At 43.4% G+C, this 19,239-nt stretch overlaps 1 protein-coding gene across 3 annotated transcripts in view; it reads right to left on the reverse strand.

Moving 5' to 3' along the window:
• Positions 1 to 1,798: 1,798 nt before the first annotated feature.
• The window catches only part of ZNF19 (zinc finger protein 19), a 92,579-nt gene continuing 75,138 nt past the window's right edge, over positions 1,799 to 19,239 (reverse strand). For 2 of the 3 annotated variants that reach the window (XM_055366422.2, XM_063699730.1), the window contains 5 exons: positions 11,976 to 12,131; positions 9,498 to 9,559; positions 6,285 to 6,411; positions 5,638 to 5,751; positions 1,799 to 3,688 (listed from right to left, as the gene is read on the reverse strand). In XM_055366422.2, the coding sequence (XP_055222397.1) occupies positions 2,586 to 3,688; positions 5,638 to 5,751; positions 6,285 to 6,411; positions 9,498 to 9,530 (1,377 nt within the window). In that variant the 5' untranslated portion in view covers positions 9,531 to 9,559; positions 11,976 to 12,131 and the 3' untranslated portion in view covers positions 1,799 to 2,585. Of the gene's footprint in view, positions 3,689 to 5,637; positions 5,752 to 6,284; positions 6,412 to 9,497; positions 9,560 to 11,374; positions 12,132 to 19,239 lie in introns of those variants that run through there. The other variant, XM_055366423.2, reaches the window with a different exon arrangement.

The following is a 19,239-nucleotide window of genomic DNA, read 5'->3' on the forward strand; positions in this document are numbered from 1 at the left end:
CCTCAGTGGGGCCAGCTCTCTGGTTCAGGTACATGATATGAAGACACCCATTTTCAGACGCTGTTGAGAGGTACACAGCCAATAACACAGGGAGGCAGTACTAAGAACCAGATCCTCTCCCTACTAGAGGCATGCTACCTCCCTCATGACAACTCTCCTGGGACAGTTTGTACTGGACATATCTTATGATTCTATCTCAACCTATGGTTTCCTCTTTGATGCCAATTCTCCACCTCCCATTGTGTGAAGCCAAGCACAGCCTCCCCATCTTGACTTTATCCTAATATTCTCCTCCACCCCTAAGGACCATATCTGTTTCTTCCAACAATCTCTCTTCTGTTACCAAGACACAGTGCCACATACTTTACATATAACTTCCATAGGGCCATACTGTGCAACAGCTAGAACATGAGTTCTGAAACCAGACTGCCTGTATTCGAATACCTACTCCACTACTGTGTCCTTAGGCAACCTAATTAATGTCTTCCCAACTGTAACATGGAGTTAATTATAGCACACTCTTCATAAAGTTATCATACTGAGTAAATCTGTGTAGTGACTAGGAAAGTGTCTGTCACATGTTAAGGGCCAAAAAAAAATTACTGCTGTTATCATTTACTACAGGGCAGCTGGGCTGATGCAGCAGCATTTGAAGCAGTCCCTGACCATGGTTACTTTAACCAGTTTTTTTTCTGAGTGGCTTTTAGGTTTTCTGCCTTCAAAAAGATCCCCCTGGAAATAACCCAAATGCCCACTGACAGTAAGCAATAAATTGTGGTATATTCATGTAATGGAATACGACATAGCAATGAGAATGAATCTGTACTGATGATTCCATTGACACAAAAGAACAAAATAATTTCTGGTGATAGAAGTCAGGGTAGAGGTTCCATAAGGACCATAACAAGGTACAGGAGACTTGTAAGGTGCTATGTTCTATTATTTATCTTGGTGATTATAAGGCTATGTTCTTTGTAAAACTTCAAGTTGTACAACCATGATTCATGGTTTTATTTTATTGAGGAGTCTCACTCTGTCGCCAGGCTGGAGTGCAGTGGCATAATCTCGGCTCACTACAACCTCCGCCTCCCGGGTTCAAGCGATTCGCCTGCCCCAGCTTCCCGAGTAGCTGGGACTACAGGCATGCACCACCATGCCCAGCTAATTCTTGTATTTTTAGTAGAGACGGGGTTTCACCATGTTGGCCAGGATGGTCTCGATCTCTTGACCTGATGAATCGCCCATGTCGGCCTCCCAAAGTACTGGGATTACAAGTGTGAGCCACCACGCCTGGCTGACTCATGCATTTTTATGTTTGTGTTATACTTCAATTAAAAGGTGTTTACTTAATTCCCCAAGTCTATCATTCATTGGTCAACCCAAGCACATGATACAACTGCTCATTCATCTGCTGACAAGTAAGGAAGAGGTGGTGAAGCCACCCAGGTGCTAGACTCAGTAAGCAATTAAGTCTGGAATTGGGTAGGGAGATTCCAACACTGGCTGGCAGCAGAAGGACACATGGGAGAAAAAAAGGGTGCAGTTTATGTTCATCACCAAAGAAAAGAGCCAGCTCTGTTTTCCTACTGAGAGATCTCTGCAGTGTGTCTTATGACTGAGAACCATGGCATTTCCTTGGCTCCCTAGCCAGGTCAAAGGGCAAAGCGGGCATGCTGTCCTAGGAATTAAAATGGCAAATACCAAGCTATAATAGCTACAATAGCCTGGCATTTCTCAGTTTAAGGCCTAGAGTAGCATCCATTCCAAATAAAAAACTGAATAAACAGAAAATGAAAGCTTTAAGAGTGAAAGCTTTTAGTTTCCTAGTTAAGACTTTTCTTGAGAATGGATTCACTGATGCAGACATAATTTTGCAGTACAATGAGATTTTTGTTACAGAGCTCAAGTTGTTAGAACTTCTATCTACTGGTGGTGTCCGATATAACCTGGGCTCTCCAGTGTTACAATGGGCTTCCCAATCTCATCACAATCATGGGGTTTAGGAGCTGCCATGACTATAACTAAAGACTTTCCCATATATCATACACACAAAACATTTCTCCATCGGGTATGTTATCCCTGAAAACTTCAAACAACTGCTACACTGACAACACTGTTTAAGTCAAAATTCTATTCCAAGGCAAGAAAACCTAACTCAAGTGTGCCAAAGCCAAAGCCAACCAAACAAAAATGGAATTTATTGGCTGCTGCAATTCAAAAACCCGTATATATTTTTAGCTTCAGGCATGGTGTATGTGGCTGTTCAAACATTATCTTCAGTCTTTTACTGCTCTCCAATTCTCAGATGCATTTTTTGCTGTGTGGACTTCATTCTCACCTCTGTAAGAGTCTAGTTCTTCTTCTCAGCATTAAAACCAATGGGGGTGGGCGGTGGGAGAGTATTTGTTCCTATTAGCTCTTGCAGTCCTGGGACTCTAATTGGACCATCTTTGGTCATCTACTGACATCTGAATCATTAACTGTGGCTTGAGGGATGGGTCAGAGGCTGAGTCAGGCCTGTGTCACACATTCCATTCCTGAGTAGAAGATGGAATCCACTCAGTACATTTCACTGGAGTGTACTATTACCAGTAAAAGGGGGTAAAAAATTCCGGGAGGCCAAAACGACAAATGTCCAGCACAGGCTTCTCTCCAGAGTGGACATGCTCAAGGTGACCTAGCTGGGAAGAAGTCCCAAAGGCCTTCTCATACTTGCTACACTCATAGGGTTTCTCTCCAGTATGGATTCTTTGATGCTGATGAAGATTTCTTTTGCTAGTGAAGGCTTTTCCACACTCATCACATACATAGGAAGACTCCTGAGTATGAATTCTCAGATGCCTTTTTAATTGTTCCTGAGCACTGAAGGCTTTTCCACAATCTGCACAGTCAAAGGGTTTCTCCTCACTGTGAATTCTCTGGTGCCGAGTTAGTTTTGTATGAAAATTGAAGGCTTGTCCACATACTTTACAAGAATAAGGCTTTTCCCCTGTGTGAATACGCTGATGTTGGCTTAGATGGGAAGTCCTTCCAAAGCTTTTGCCACACTCATTACACTCATAGGGTTTCTCTCCAGTGTGGATTTTCTGATGCCGAAGTAGGGGTGAATTACCAACAAAAGCTTTGCCACACTCATTACACTCATAGGGTTTCTCCCCAGTGTGGATTCTCTGATGTATAACAAACTCGGAACTACTGGTGAAACTATTCCCACACTCTGTACAGTAATAGGGTCTGTCCCCACTGTGGATTCTCTGATGCCTGATCAGATTTGCATTATCATTAAAGGCTCGCCCACACTCCTCACACTGATAGGGTCTCTCTCCAGTGTGAATCCTCTGGTGCCGAATTAACGAAGAATTACCATTAAAGGCTTTTCCACACTCACTACACTCAAAGGGTTTCTCCCCAGTGTGGATTCTCTGGTGTCTAGCATAGTAAGAAAAGTAGCTGAAGGATTTCCCACACTCCTCACATATGAAAGGTTTCCTTGCACAGGGGATTCTTGGAACCTTTCCTCGGATATTTTTCACTGTGGGGATGTCCTGGTGCTTTTCCACATTACGTGTTTCTGGGAAGTCAGTTCTCTGAGGGACACTCTTCAGCTGACCATGTGACATCATCCCATCTCTTTCTTCAGAAATTCCCTGGATTAATGTGGACTCACTGTCAATGTTGGTCTCAACATCTGACATAAGAGATAGAAAACACAAATAATGCCACCTGAGAACTATACTAGAAATAATAGAGCATTGAAAATGATAAGGCTTTAAAAGAGATCATTTCAACTTTCACATCAGCATGCTGGGAAGAAAAGGCTGTTAAAATGAAAGTGCCAAATTTCAGGCAGAGAACATTGAGGTGGAACAGGGTATCAGTGGACACAACACACGAGACTGCTTCCTAAGCTTTTCTACTCTAATATTTGAATGACGTCTGGTCATCCCTGGCATGAGCTAGTATCTTTTGAATTGATGCTACTTACAGCCTACAAAATGCCAAAGAAGGCACAGGTCTTAAGAACAAGTAGTGACATTGGGGCTGGCAAGACTTAGAATCAGAAAGTGAAACAGAACAGTATCAGAAAGCAAAGGCAAAGGATGAATTGTTGTTCTTTTTAAAAATTCATACCCTGCAGATGTCCCAAAAGACTTAAGACACTGAACATTACAGACACTGGGTTGTGGCAAGACAGAGAGAAAGAAAATCACAGAAATGCTTAGAGAGCATTATTCCCAATATGTTGTAAGATTACCTAGTCCAGAGGTTCTTAACTGCGGAACCACACATGGACTGTAGACGATGAGGAAACGCCCTAAAACTGCTGAACCTCAAACATGCAGAGAAACTACTATCCTAGACTCTCTATTTGAAAAGGGATGAACAGTTTACTTAGACACACCCAGACTGAGAGTATTCTTTCTCCTATCAGCAAAAAGGAGACAAACAGCCCATAAAATGGCATTTGTGTTCCAAAAGATTGGATGACATTTTAAATGAGTTAAAGTCAATCCATCTTATATGAAATGATGGGCTTGGTTTTAACATTAATGTGGGTTACCTGGGACTCATGTGAATCAAGTTCATCCTATGAGTGTGAGTTAAAGGAGTAAGGGAACTCCGAAGGAGAATGTTCAGAGAAGAGTAATCTGAGATTGAAGTAAACAAGGTAACCAAGAGTCTGAAAAAGAATAATCACCAGAGAGAGGAAGCGTGTGAGAACAAACCAACAGGTTCTCAATTGTCTTGATGATTCTTTTTCAGATTCTTAGAATAAGAGGCTGAAGTGCTGTGCTAGCTTCATTATTTTCCACGTATTTGCTCTCTACAAACCACCTGCACTGAAACTCCTGCCTCTGCCTTCAATTTCACTGTTTGCTCTTGGTGGCCCCCATCTGACTATTTGACTGTCTACTTTCTCTTCCTTCTCTCACTGAAATTAAATATCCCTTAATGGTTAAGATTCAGCCTTCCTTTTTTCTTCCTGGGGGTCGTTTCAACCCAGCTGTGTTAGAGTACCGTTTCAGACCTGCCTTTTATCTCAGACTCTCCACCCACCTTCTCAATGGCCTGCTCTAGCCATCCACTTGCCTATTCTAAAGGCACTTCACGCCCTGTGCTCAGCTCTGAATTCCTATGAATTCAAAAAGCCCCTCCCATGCCATGACTTCCTAGTGTTATCTGACTCAACTCTCCCCATTTATGGCCAACTTTTGGGAAGATCTGGCCCATTTTACCTTCACATTCTCCGTCCCATTCCCAATAGCACTTAATACTTTTCTTTTTCGCTTTTTACATCTGTCTCCATAACTTGTACCTGCCAGAACTTCTTAAACAACGTTCAGCACACGGCAAGTTGCTCAAAAACTGCTCCTGAATAAATCCATCCCAACCAAGGAGGACAACTAAGGTAGGCAATGTTGAAACTCAGAAAGGAGCAATGGATTCAAGGATTGCAGATGAGACATACTGAGTGATTACATGTTGGTAAGAGTTAAGATTGGTGAGAAAGGTTTCATATTTTACCTATTAGGTGAAATCATCTATTTTATTTAAATCCTGCCCAGCATGATTCATTTTAAAATACAGTGCTCCATAAAACTCTACAATTGTTGGTTCTAAATCTGCCTCACCTACCTTTACAGACGTTTTTGGTCCTCTCTGCTGGGGGATCATCCTGTGCTTCCAGGCCCCAAGCCATGTCCCCTCCCTCCAAAAGTGAGATCAGTGCAGGTTTGGGAACTGGGTACCCTGAAAACAGGAAGAAAATGGTACTTTTCAGCCCTGTATCTGCTGTGTCAAAAGAAGGAAAACCCCAGGAGTCTCAGTAAGAATAAGACCCACAGAAGAGGGTTCTCGACTGGAGAAGGCCAAAGAGATTCTGATCAACAGGAAACTGAGCATTTGTGACTTCTTCCTAAAAAAAACACTCAAGGATAAGTAAGTCAGTGAGATCCACAAGGCATGAGCAAACACAGGGAAGGGGACATGCCCTTCCCCAGACAACAACTACTACTTATTCCTTACTGTGCAGAGCCTCTTGGAAGATGGAACATACTCTTACCAGGGGACAGTAATTCCCTTCATTGGGAGATCAAAGTGACCCAAGACCTCTCCCTACCCAGCAATCTTTGAAGTTGGTCACTGAGCCTCAGCTCTGCAGTCACTCAGTGGAGAACACAAGAGACAACCTCTCCTCTCCACTCCACACCCCTCCCCCCAGGCTGTAAAAGAAGGAAATTGGAAAAGTACAGATCTGAGTCCTAGGAGGAAAATGGCCTTACCCAAAGCAGTCAGGTTCCCAAAATTCTCCAACATCACACTTCTGTACAGGGCCCTCTGGGCAGGAGAAAGGCCAGTCCATTCTGTCTTGGTGAAGTGCACAGCCACATCCTCGAAGGTCACCATCTCCTAAAACAACAGGTTCCTGCTGCCCCAGAGCCAATCCTCTGGCTCCGGGCCAGAGTGTGGGGCAGAGGGGACAGGTAGGGACTTGAGGGAAAGTCCTGTGAGGGATAGGTAATGAGAAAATGTGAAAGAACTGGATATTAGACCATTATATGACTATTTTTACAACGAAAAATCTGGAACTTCTCTCACTACCAGAAGGGATTCCATTAGGATATAAAATTGACTGTCATAAAATGTGATTTAACATTTTTTAAACCCTAGGAAAAAGTCTCTTATTAGTTAACCTTCCTAGGGCAAAAATCTCTTTGATTTAGTAAATATTTTCAGTCTTTTAGTTTTGTACCTACAGGTGGACAATTTGCTTCAAATGGTATCTCAGGACCCACCTATTCCTGTTAGGTACTCCCTATTCTCAGCCAATCTATCTGTTCCCCACATGTGTTCACCCTGCCCCAAACCTTATGCCCATGAAACACGCACAGAGTCATGGTTTGCACTGATGGGCCTATCTCATCCAACTCCCATTCGATTCTTGTATAAAGGGCTGCGCTGCCTGTATTCAAGAGCATCCTGTAGAGGGAGCTCAGAGTCTCCTGGCACAATCCACTCTGCTCCTTGATGGCTTTTCCTAGAAAACCATGCTTCTAGAATTAAATTGCTGCTGCTGGGTAGCTCTTTTAGCTCCTTATCTTTATAGCTCCAAGACAATCTGTAATAGCTTCTGCCAACCAAGCCTCATGCTTCTTGGGGTTTTTTTTTTTCTTTCTTTCGGTTTTGGTTCTTTTTCTCTTTTTTTTTTTTGTTTGTTTTTTTTTGTTTTTGACAGTGTCTTGCTCTGTCACCCAGGCTGGAGTGCAGTGGCACAATCTCAGCTCACTGCAGCCTCGACCTCCCAGCTCAGGTGATCCTCCCACCTCAGACTCTTGAGTAGCTGGGACTATAGGTGCACACCACCATGCCCAGCTAATCTTTGTATTTTCTGTAGAGACAAGGTTTTGCCACGTTCCCCAGGCTGGTCTCAAACTCCTGGGCTCAAGAGATCCGTCTGCCTCGGCCTCCCAAAGTTCTGGGATTACGGGAATGAGCCACCATGCCCAGCCCCTCATGCTTTTTCAACAGACACCCTTCTCCCTCCCTGCTGGCCTCAACTCTACCCTTCCACAAAGTTCTGGCATCTGGTTTAGAGCCTCTATTCACTCCTCAGATGTTGGTATTAAACTTCATTACCGGAGTGCTCAGGGAATACACTCCGACCTTCCAATGCCTCAACTGATTTTGCACATATCCACATCCCCCTCATCCCAGCACTGCCTCAGACTCTCTGGATGACCCAACACACTGACTCACCAAGCAACACCAAACTCATCTTCCCCAAAATGGCTTCCTTTCTAATTTATATAAACTAAGTGGCAGTGTGACAATATTTTTCCCTCTCTGTTGATAACACCAATTTCAACCCAGTCTCTAATGCCAGAACTTCAGATTAATCCTAGACATTCTAACCCCCATCATCACTCATTGCTGACAGTTAATACTCAAGTCCTGCCAATTTTATCACCTACGTTATTTCTGGAATCTGACTCTTCTTCACTGTGGTACAATCAGTAAACTAGGTCAACAGCTGGGGACACTTTAGCTCTACTTCTAGTCTTGTCCCACACTGAATCTATCCTCTGCCCAGCTGACAACCTGACTTCATCAACTCCTGAATGAACCTCTTGAATGAATCACCACTAACTAGAACAGTGGTATTCAGAGTGTGGTCTCCAGACCACCACCAGTAGCGGATGCAACACTTGGGAATTTGTTAGGCAAATTCTTGGGCCCCACTCTGAGAGAAGTCCATACTTCAGTGAGCCCTCCAGGTAATTCTGATGTACAATGAAGTCTGAGAACCCTGGACTGGAGGATAAAATCCAAACTCAGGAAACTGAGCTGTATTAGGTGACAAGGTGATGGAAAGGTGCACAATTATACACAGAGAATCTATCTGGGAAGCGCTGCAAACAAAATTCCAGAGAAGGAACAACAAACTCTAAATGTAATCTGAAAGATGGCACAAGTGGCAGAGAGAGAAGGAAAAACAACAAGACTTTGTGTCTCTCTGGAAATGGTATCAGGGGAGAACATAGTCAACAATTACACAGCAATTTAGAAACTGAGTGATCAGGACTGCAATATAGTGTAATGTCAGACACTTGTGGAAAAACCAGAAGAGGGTGGGAGCTCCAAGGAAGCTGATATATCAGTGAGACAGTCAGGTAGAGAAAACTGAAGGATGTGAGAAATATGAGATTGGGATTTGGGATATGGTTCATGGATACTAAGTTACTGGATAAATAAGTGCCAGGAGAAAAGAAATGACAAAGCAGCAACTCCGTCTCAAAAAGTGAAATGTAATTCAAGAAATCAATTCTCTGTCCCAAAAATGTAAGGTACTTATGTTCACCTTACAAATGAATCCAGTTAAGATGCAAAGCAGTTATGTGACTGGCTCAAGGCTATGATGCCACTGAGGCCTAACAGATCCCTAACTTCAGGTGTCCTGTTGGAGTGTAGACTTTTCCTATCACAGCCCACTGCCTCACTTCGCCAGCAGTACTGACCTCAAGGACATATGTTCCCTGATTCTGAAGCCCAAACTTCCTCCTTTCTTTTGGAGGACAAATGAGATAGGCCCCCTCTTTCTTGTCTTCTTCCTGCTGTCCCTCTGCTGCTACTTCCCAAAAACCTTGCGTCCTTGCTGATCTTAGTCACTTCCATGCTATCCTGGATCCCTACATCACCAACCTGAGTCCCTCGTTCTCACAATTCCCTCTGCAGAGGGACAGCTACTGAACCTGGGGATCCTCTGGCCCAGGAGAGATTCTCAGTATTCAGGAGGCTGTACTTCAGCTTTCCAGATCACTCTCTCGTTTCCATCTTCACTGCCCCTAGCTCTTTCCCCAGCACCCAGTCCTACTGGAGGGAATCAACAGGGGTTTTCCTACTGCTTTGGCTCTAAGACTTGCCAGAATCACCTTTATCCACCTCATTTCCTTCAACTCAGACCTCCATAGAGCTGACCTCAGGGATCCACAGCTCACCTGGTATCGAGCTTTCAGAGGCATGGCTGCCATGACCTGGTCTCCCTCTTAGCAGGCAAAGGCTGAGGGAAGAAACAGAGAGAACCAACAGTGAGCTCAGCCCAGTAAAATGCTCTCTTTAAAGCAATAAATTTGCCAATAACAAGCAGCATTCACTTACTGAATGCTCACTGGGTTAGTGGTGCATAAATATGTACTTTTTAATCCACATCATACCATGAGGTTTGTAATTCTGAGGAAACAGATTTTGAAAGAATAAGTAACTTGTCCTAGGACACCAGAGCCTGTCCTCACCAACACCAAGCTAAATGGAGAGCAAAACAAGCAAAAGACACCAATAAACTCAGAGTGAAACCTAACAAGAAGAATCTCAGACCTTTATTTTTAAAAATAAATTTGACTGAGAATATAAAAGGTTAAAAATAGCAAGTATCATGCTTTTGGATGAAAAATACATATTTTCTTATTTAGTCCTCACAATAATCTTTTGAACCTTTAATTTTTCCCAAATGAGAAGACAAGGCTAAGAGAATAATTTCTTCTACCAAGATCACTCAGCTGGTGAATGGATGAACTCGGATCTCACACTAGATCTGCCAGGCTTCAAAGGTCATGTTTTTGTCTGTTTGTTTGTTTGTTGAGACAAGAATCTCACTGTCACCTGGGCTGGAGTGCAATGGCGTGATCTCAGCTCACTGTAACCACGGCCTCCCAGGTTCAAGCAATTCTCCTGCCTCAGCCTCTCAAGTAACTGGGATTACAGGCATGTGCCACCACACCTGGCTCATTTTTGTAATTTTAGTAGAGACAGGGTTTCATCATATTGCCCAGACTAGTCCTCAAACTACTGGCCTCTAGCGATCCACCCACCTCGGCCTCCCAAAGTGATGGGATTACAGGCGTGAGGCACCGCCTCATGCTTTTAATAACTACACTAAATTCTTTCCAATAGTAATCCTAACAGGAATGCTTTTAGAACTGGCAAAATGATTTTAAGGTTAACATAAAATAATAGACAAGAATGGCCAAGAAAACTCAGGAAAAAAATCTCAGAGCAAGTCTTCCTTTACTTGGACCTGGAGCAGGCATCTTTTTTGTTCATTGCCCCACTCAAGGGCCATGAAAACCAGAAACTGATTACCAAAGGACCCTGAAGGGCCAACTCAACACACTAAAACATCTGGGTTATTGTTTTAACTATATCATCTCTTACAGACACTTTGTATTCTAGTTAAACAGCAATATTCTATAAAAAGCCAGCATCTTCCCTACAGGGACTTAATGCATGATGCTGTTTCCTGCGAGCCTCATCTTGTGCCGCCACCCTCTTTTCTCTTAGTTTAGCTACAATGGCCTTCTTTCAGTTTCCTCTGTGCTAACTCAGGACCTTCATACCTGCTGTTTCTTCTGTATGAACTACTCTTCTCCAAGCTCAGAACTATTACAACTGAGATTCTCTGCCTGCCATTCTCTCCAGTAATCTAGCCACCCTTCACCTTCAGATCATGATCGCTCTACAGACCAGGTCAGGTGTCTCTGTTAAACACTCCACTCGCACCGTACTCCTTTTTCTATATACCACTTAATCCAGTTTGAAATTATATATTGATTTGTGCTTTCTTCATTCAACAAATATTTATCTCATACATATTTCATGCAAGGCCACGTGTGACACACAACAGATGAAGTAGAGAGAGAAGGGGCACGATCCCGTCCCTCGCAGAGCTTAAAGGAAAGACACATTAATCAAGATTCTCTCAAATAACTTTTAAGTTCACAACTTAAATCACTGCCAGGGGAAACTAACGTGGATGGGAAGCTTAAGAAAAGAAATTAACTAAGGTATGAAGGAAATCTTTACAAAAGTAACAGCATACGCAAAAGCCATGTTCTAGTAGTGAAGGATCAAGAACACTGTAGTAGCAGTCAAGGGAGAGTGTGCTGTTAGATGATGCTGAAGAAGTCACAAGGGACAAAGCCACACTTTGTGCACGTCAAGAACTTGGTCTTCGATCTACGTGCACTAAGTCAACGGGCAGGTGGAGTGAAATAACCAGATTTGATTAATACATGACTTTCCCATTGGGCGGAAAGCTTCCTGAGGGCGGGGCCCACGCCCCGCCTCATTCACCGCTGCATCCCCGGAATCTAGAGCAGGAACTGGCACATAGCTGCTCAGTAAGCAGCTGTGGCCCAATGAGCAGATGGGGTTTGGGCGGCGTCGAGAACAGAGGCGTCCCTTCCATCCAGCCGCCCATATCCACAGCCTCCATTTCCCAAGGCGCCGATGCAGGCGTGGGGGAGCGAAGGCACCAGAGGGAGACCGGGAGCGGCCCGCGAGCAGCCTCCTCTCCCCGGTACCGGAGGAGCCGCCCTGTCTCCCTCCACTGAGGCAGCAGGGACGAAGCCGACAGCCTTCTCTAGAGGTGCAGTGCCTGAGCCTAGCAAGGACTCCTGGCGACAAAACCCAACACTCACCTCAGGAAAAACAGCGGTGCGTGAACGGAAGTGCGTCACTACTTTGGCCTTGCACCCAGGCTCACACGCGTCCTGTCTAGGATGCCGGAGGGGTCTTCTCAGTGGTTGTGTGGTTTTACTCCCGGGAGGAGTTTCCCCCCGGGGATCCTCAGAGACCTTGAATAGGAAAGAAAGTATATCATTGTTTTCGCTAATCTCTAACCGAAATTTAGCATTTTCTTCTGTTATATGTTGGCAACAAACTACTGTAGTATCAGCCGTATCTGTGACTGTCACCGATAGAAATCACAGATATTTTCATATCACATTACAGTTGATGCAGATCTCAGAATATGGCTATTCTCGTCACTAATTTGAAATTATCCTTGTTGTTATCGGGCCCACCTTCAAGTCTTGTCATTACATTTCATCACGTTGGTAAAGATGCACTTATATTTCTGTATCACAAATTCTAAAAAACTGTTTAATTGTATGTTCATTGGTTTTGAAGGTGTCACCAGATTGCCAAAGGGTCATTGCACAAAAAAGCTGTCCTCCTTAGAGGTAAAGACCCAGACACGTTAAGAAAGACCAGGTCAGCAGGCCAGGCGCGGTGGCTCACGCCTGTAATCCCAGCACTTTGGGAGGCCAAGGCGGGCAGATCACCTGAGGTCAGGAGTTCGAGACCAGCTTGGTCAACGTGGTGAAACCCCGTCTCTACTAAAAATACAAAAATTAGCCGGGCGTAATGGCGGGCGCCTGTAATCCCAGCTACTCGGGAGGCTGAGGCAGGAGAATTGCTTGAACCTGAGAGGCGGAGGTTGCAGTGAGCCGAGATTGTGCCATTGCACTCCAGCCTGGGCGACAAGAGCAAAACTCCACCTCAAAAAAAAAAAAAAAAAAAAAGACAGACCAGGTCTAAGGAGGGATATATTAAGTAACTTTTTAGGAAGTGAAAACGGTGGACTTTTTTTTAATGACTGAATACAAGGCAGCCAGAGCAATCTATAATAGCCATGAATTTTGGATGACCTGATAGATGAAGGTGCCATTAGCTGAGATCAGGAATTGAAGAAGAGGAGCTGGTTTCAGGCAAGAAGGTGAAAGAATTTAGTTTTAAAAATACTGAACACACACACACCTGCCTTATTAACATTTAATTCACACACCATACAATTCATCCATGCAGAGTATAAAATTAAATAGGTTTTAGTGTGTTCAGAGACTTGCGCAAGCATCACCACAATCAATTTCAGGACATTTTCATCTCCCCAAAGGAACCTCATAACCATCAGCAGTCACTCTCCATTTTCCCTCTGGTAAGCAGAATGGTGTTTTGTTCCCCTCAAAGATGTATATGTCCTAATCTCTAGAACCTGTGAGTACATTAGGTTACATGACAAAGGGAAATTGAGGTTGCAGGTGGAATTAAGATTGCTAGTCAGCCAACTTTAAGATTATCTTGGGGCTAGGCACAGTGGCTCACATCTGTAATCCCAGCACTGTGGGAGGCCCAGGTGGGCAGATCACTTGAGCCTGGGAGTTCAAACCAGCCTGGGCAACATGACAAAACCCTGTCTCTACCAAAAAAAAAAAAAAAAAAAATTCCAAAAAGGAACAAAAATTGGCCAGGCGTGGGCACACGCCTGTAGTCCCAGCTACTAGCTGAGTTGGGAGGATCACTTGAGCCTGGGAGGTCAAGGCTGCAGTGAGCCTTGATTGAGCCACTGCACTCCAGCCTGGGCAACAAAGTGAGACCCTGTCTAAAAAAAAAAAAAAAAAAAAAAAAAAAAAAAAAAAAAAAAGATGATTATCTTGGATTATTCAGGTGGGCCCAGTGTAATCATAAGAGTTCTTGAATGTGAAAGAGGGAATTGAAAGAGAACCACAAAAATGACAGCACAAGAAGGACTTGGCCCAACCTCACTGGCTTTGAAGATGGAGGAAGGGGCCAAGGGTCAAGGAAAGTGGGTGGCCTCCAGAAGATGAAAAAGGCAAGGAAACAGATTCTCTCCTTAGTCTAAATCCTGAATTTATACCAGTGAGACCCATTTTGGATTTCTGACCTCCAAAACTCTAAGATAAATTAGTGTTGTTTCACGCCACTACTCATGGCAATTTGTTACAGCAGCAATAGAAAATTAATAGACACACATGTACATACCTCTCTTCTTCCCCCAATTCTAGACAACCACTTTATAGATTTGCCTATTCTGGATATTTACATTACATAAATGACCATTAAGTCTGGATATAAAACAAAAACAAGTCTTTATTGTTAATTTTATCGGTTTTTAGAAACATGGGAACCTGTATGTTTACTTGGTGAAGAGTTGAGTATATTCTTGGCCAGAAGTTGGGAGCACTAAAATTAAAAACAAAAAGAGTTGGGAATAACTTATTTTTGTTTTGCAGGGAGTAGGAAGGAAGAAAATTTCCACTCTCATTTGTCTGGAAAGTCTCCCAGAGAGTTTTCAAGATCATTAATAATAATAGCTAATTCACACTGACCTGTCTTCCCAGCCAATGTATCACCTCTAAGGAAATGTATACTTGATATGTTTTGGCTCTGTGTCCCCAGGCAAATCTCATGTTGAATTATGATCTTCAGTGTTGGGGGAGGAACATGGTGGAAGGTGATTGGATCATGGGGGCGGATTTCCCCCTTGCTGTTCTCGTGATAGTGAGTTCTCATGTGATCTGGTTGTTTCGAAGTGTGTTGCACTTCCTCCTTTGCTGTCTCCCTCCTGCTGGCCATGTGAAGATTGTGCCTGCTTCCCCTTTGCTTTCCACCATAATTGTAAGTATCCTGAGGCCTCCCCAGCCATGCCTCCTGTACAGCCTGTGGAACTGTTAGCCAATTAAACCTCTTTTCTCCATAAATTACCCAGTCTCAGGTATGTCTGTATAGCACTGTGACAACGGACTAATACAATACTCATACTCATGTCTGTCACAGTCTCTACCATCAAACATAATTACTTTCAAGCTGTGACCATTCCTTAGATTCCAATGGGAACCACCTTTCTTTCTGGTCACCTCACAGCCTAACTATCCAACTCTCCCTCTAACTCCTACAGTATCTTTAACTGAAGCTATAAGTAATATCAGATCATGATACCCAGAGTATGGTGTATGATCATGGCATATTTACTGTTACTTACTCCTGACTTGAAAATACTAACTTCTCTCCCAAGTCTCTGAAAATCCCAGCCACAAATAGGCTGAGGCTGTGGTGGAACTTAAGTTTCATGCACAAAGTCATTTTTGCCTTGGCTGCAAAAAAATATGTAGTTAAGCTAAATATTGTGCTGCAGTAGCTATACTGACATATAATTCAATATTATTCTCTCCTTGCAGCTGCAAACATACTTAATGATGAAAGACAGAATGTCTTTCCCTCCAAGATTGGGAACATGGCAGGTATATCTGCTCTTACCACTACTATTTAATATCATATTGGGAGTCTTAGCAAGAGCAAGGCCAGAAAAAGAAATAAAAGGCACATAGGTCAGACACAGTGGCTCACACCTGTAATCCCAGCAGTTTGGGAGGCCCAGGTGGATGGATTGCTTGAGGCCAGGAGTTCAAGACCAGCCTGGCCAACATGGAGAAACCGCATCTCTACTAAAAATATAAAAATGAGCCAGGTGCGGTGGTGTGTGCCTGTAATCCCAGCTACTCAGGAGGCTGAGACATGAGAATCGCTTGAACCCGGGAGGCGGAGGTTGCAGTGAGTAGAGATGGTGCCATTGCACTCCAGCCTGGGTGACAAGAGCGAGACTTCGTCTCAAACCAAAACAAACTAACAAAAACATAAAAACACTATGGGACAATGACATTTGTTTGGACATAGGTCTCCAAATCTGCCTCTTCAAAAGAAACGGACACTGCAACCGCCTTGGGTAAAGACTTAAGCCGGCCCCAACTAAGAGTGGGGATGGATTCCCTAGGAGGTAGGAATCAGCTGGAGTCCTTGCCTCTCCTGGTGCCCAGGCAGTGCCATCTGCAGACACTTCTGTCATCCTCCCATCCTTGGGGGGCTCTTTCTCCAGCTCCAGTTCGTGAGCGGCAAAGCTTGCAGCTGTACAGCCTCGAAGAGCAAACAAGCCCAGGTCCCACCCGGCCACAGTTGTATAGTGACGCCCTCCCCTGTCCCCTTCTTTGAGCTGCGCTCAAAGGACCAGCCTGGACTGCTATGCTGTCTCACTCCCAACCCAAGCTCCGCCCAACTGTGGGTCCTTGCACTTTGGCACCTTTGAGCGCGGACTCAAAACAGGCCAGAAGCGCACCACTAGCGAGAACGGCTAGGAGGCCGGAAGTGCGTCACGCTTGTGGGGCGCTTGGAGGCTAGAAGTGCGTCATGAGCACGGCTGCTCTTTCTACGGTGCAATTTTTCCGCATCTCGGTGTTTCCGATTGGGAGACATCCTCTTCCTTTCCTTGTACACACTTTTTTCTCTCCTCAGGAACCTCACGCCTGGGTCATTGTCCATTTGGGTGGGTCAGGAAAGCGATCGCTTCTGCCCGGGAGCAGTTGATTGTCAGGAAGGAATTCGTGATAAAACCACCATCACCACAGGCCTAGATGGTGGCCGGTGTTTCCCGGATGCTTACTGGTCTTTCTGAGTTCTGGTTCACTCGCAGTTAATCAACTTCCTTTCACAAGCTCTGCCACTCACGGGCCATTGAGGAAGACCCTTGTGTCTCTGAGCAGCTTTTGTCTTCTGTAAAATGAGCCAGTCAGATTATACCATTCAAGCTGTCTTTAATTCCATGCACTGTAACCTCCAATGGTTTGCCACTACCCCTGGAGTCCAAGTCAGCTTTCAAGGCTCCTCAGACCCTTGCCCTCCTTCCCCTCTAAATGATAAAGAAAATGCCAAAAGTGCAGGGCATATGGGATAAGAGAGATAGCTCTAAAGTGTTAGTGCCTGTGGCTTTCTGGGTCCACAAAAGAGAACTCTGGCCAGGATTTTGCTGGACTGTCAAAACGTTTGTGATCACTGTCGCAGAGTTACAAAACAAACAGGGGACTTAGAGCTTCTTAGTCCCATCTCCTTTACAACAGTATGACATAGTGGTAAGGAGCACAGCCTGGCATCAGGATGCTTTGTTTCAAAGGCCAAAGGACCACTCTGTGACCTTTGGTGCATTACTTAACCTGTAAGTGTCACATTTATTTCTAAAACTAGGATAATAATAGTATTTATTCCCCGGATTGTTGTGAGGATTAGATGTTAGTACATGTAAATCAGTACAGTGTCTAGCACATACTAAACACTCACTAGCTTTAGTAATTATTACACTCACTAGATATTAGCGATTATTAATAGCTTAGGAATTGAGCCTGAATAGGCTCTGGAGTTAATCCAGTGTTCAATCTTTTCATTAAAACCTTTGAAAATGGTTATAAACCTCAGTGGGTTTGGGCATCTGTACACTTTTTACTACCAGACCAGATAGTATAAGCAAAGCCTGGTGGCAGTTCAGGGTTGGTTCTTAGGAGATCAGAATGCTAAAATAGCTAGCTCATCATGAGCTGAGGACTTCCAGGATGACTAGTTGGACTTGCTGTTCAGTTGGGACTTCAGCAACACAAGTCCAGACAAATGGGACCATGACCCAGTTCTTCAAGAGCAACCCTCAGGCTTTCTGCAGAGTGTAAACTCCTCAAGAAAGAGGCTTTTCTATCTTGTCCATGACTGTATCCCGAGTTTCTAGAATAGTGTTTATAACACAGTTCATGATCAATAATCATTTTTTGATGAATAAAGAGTTGGACATATATGATTATACTCCCTTACTATAAGGGAGAGTGGGACAGATAATACAAGCACTCAACGCAGAATGAATCATGAGTAAGAGAAAATCAAGACTCAAAGAGTTTCAGTAAGGCCGCAGCATATAATAGGTATCAGAGTTAAGATTTAAACCCTAGATTATTTCCACCATGTCAAACTGGCTTTCCAGAACAATATACTAGGTGGTATTCCAAGTCCCAATACGCCTTTCTATGCTCTCACACCGTGGACACAAGCTTTCTGACCTCAGTCCCTTCAGGAAGACAGAGAGAGAAGAGCAACAGTAACTGTAAGAGGAAAAATCATCAAATTCTGAAATAAGGGCCAAAGAACCATATAAGTTGACACCAGTCCCATTTTACAGATGAGGAAACTGAACACAGAAAGATTAAATAACGTGCTCAAAGTCATGCACAGCTCCTATATGGCAGAGCCAGAATTCAAACCATGATAGTTTGGCCTCAGTATACACACATAAGCATTCTATCACTGCCTCGGATACGTAGTTCTGTGTCTCATAGTGAAGAAGAAGTTGAAATATGTTAAGCCAAACTAATGTTTCCAAGCCTCCATTTATTAACTGTGATTTGGGGCAAATTACCTAGATTCTCTGTGCCTTCAATTTTCTCACCGATAAAATGGGTACAATATTAATACCTACTTTGTAGGCTTTTGAGAGGATTAAACAACATATGCAAATCATTTATTTTCATGTCTAACTTATTGTAAACATTCGCTACATTTCTAATTAATTGATTGTTTCATTTTTATTTAGTTTTTTTTTTCTTTAGAGTAGGGGTCTCTCCATGCCAGGCTGGACTTGCACTTCTGAGCTCAAGTGATTCTCCCCAGTCAGCCTCTCAAATAGCTGGGTATATAGGCATGTGCCACTGTGCCCAGATGAGGTATAATTTAAGTTCAGTAAAGAGTACAAATCTTAAGTGTAAAACTTGATGAATATTTATATATGTAACTTCGACCTGCTCAAGATATAGAATGTCCCCAGCACCCCAAAAACCTCTCTGTTATACCCCTTCCTAGTTGATAGCCTCCCCAAAATAATCACTATTCTGACCTCCATCACCTTAGCTTTACCTGTTTTTAAACTTTATATAAATGGAATCATATTGTAATAGAACCATGCAGCTCATTTCTTTAATCTAACATAATATCTTTGAGATTCATCTATTGGATATAACTATAGTTCATTCATTTTTATCATTGTTTAATGGTTCATTGTTAAATAAACCACATTTTTTTACCCAAAAAAATCTACTGTGATGGACATTTAGTTTTTTTTTTTTGCTTTTTGGCTCTTATGAATAACCTTGAAGATTATTTATGAATAACTGCAATAAACATTTTCACACGTCTGGTGAACATAAGCTCTTATCTTTCTTAAACATACTTAAGAGTGAATTTGCTCAGTCATTGGATATCATACATTTCGCCTCAGTCAATAACTGCCACCAGACCAGGTGG

The sequence above is a fragment of the Gorilla gorilla genome, chromosome 18, assembly GCF_029281585.2.
Source record: "Gorilla gorilla gorilla isolate KB3781 chromosome 18, NHGRI_mGorGor1-v2.1_pri, whole genome shotgun sequence".
Classification (NCBI taxonomy): Eukaryota; Metazoa; Chordata; class Mammalia; order Primates; family Hominidae; genus Gorilla; species Gorilla gorilla.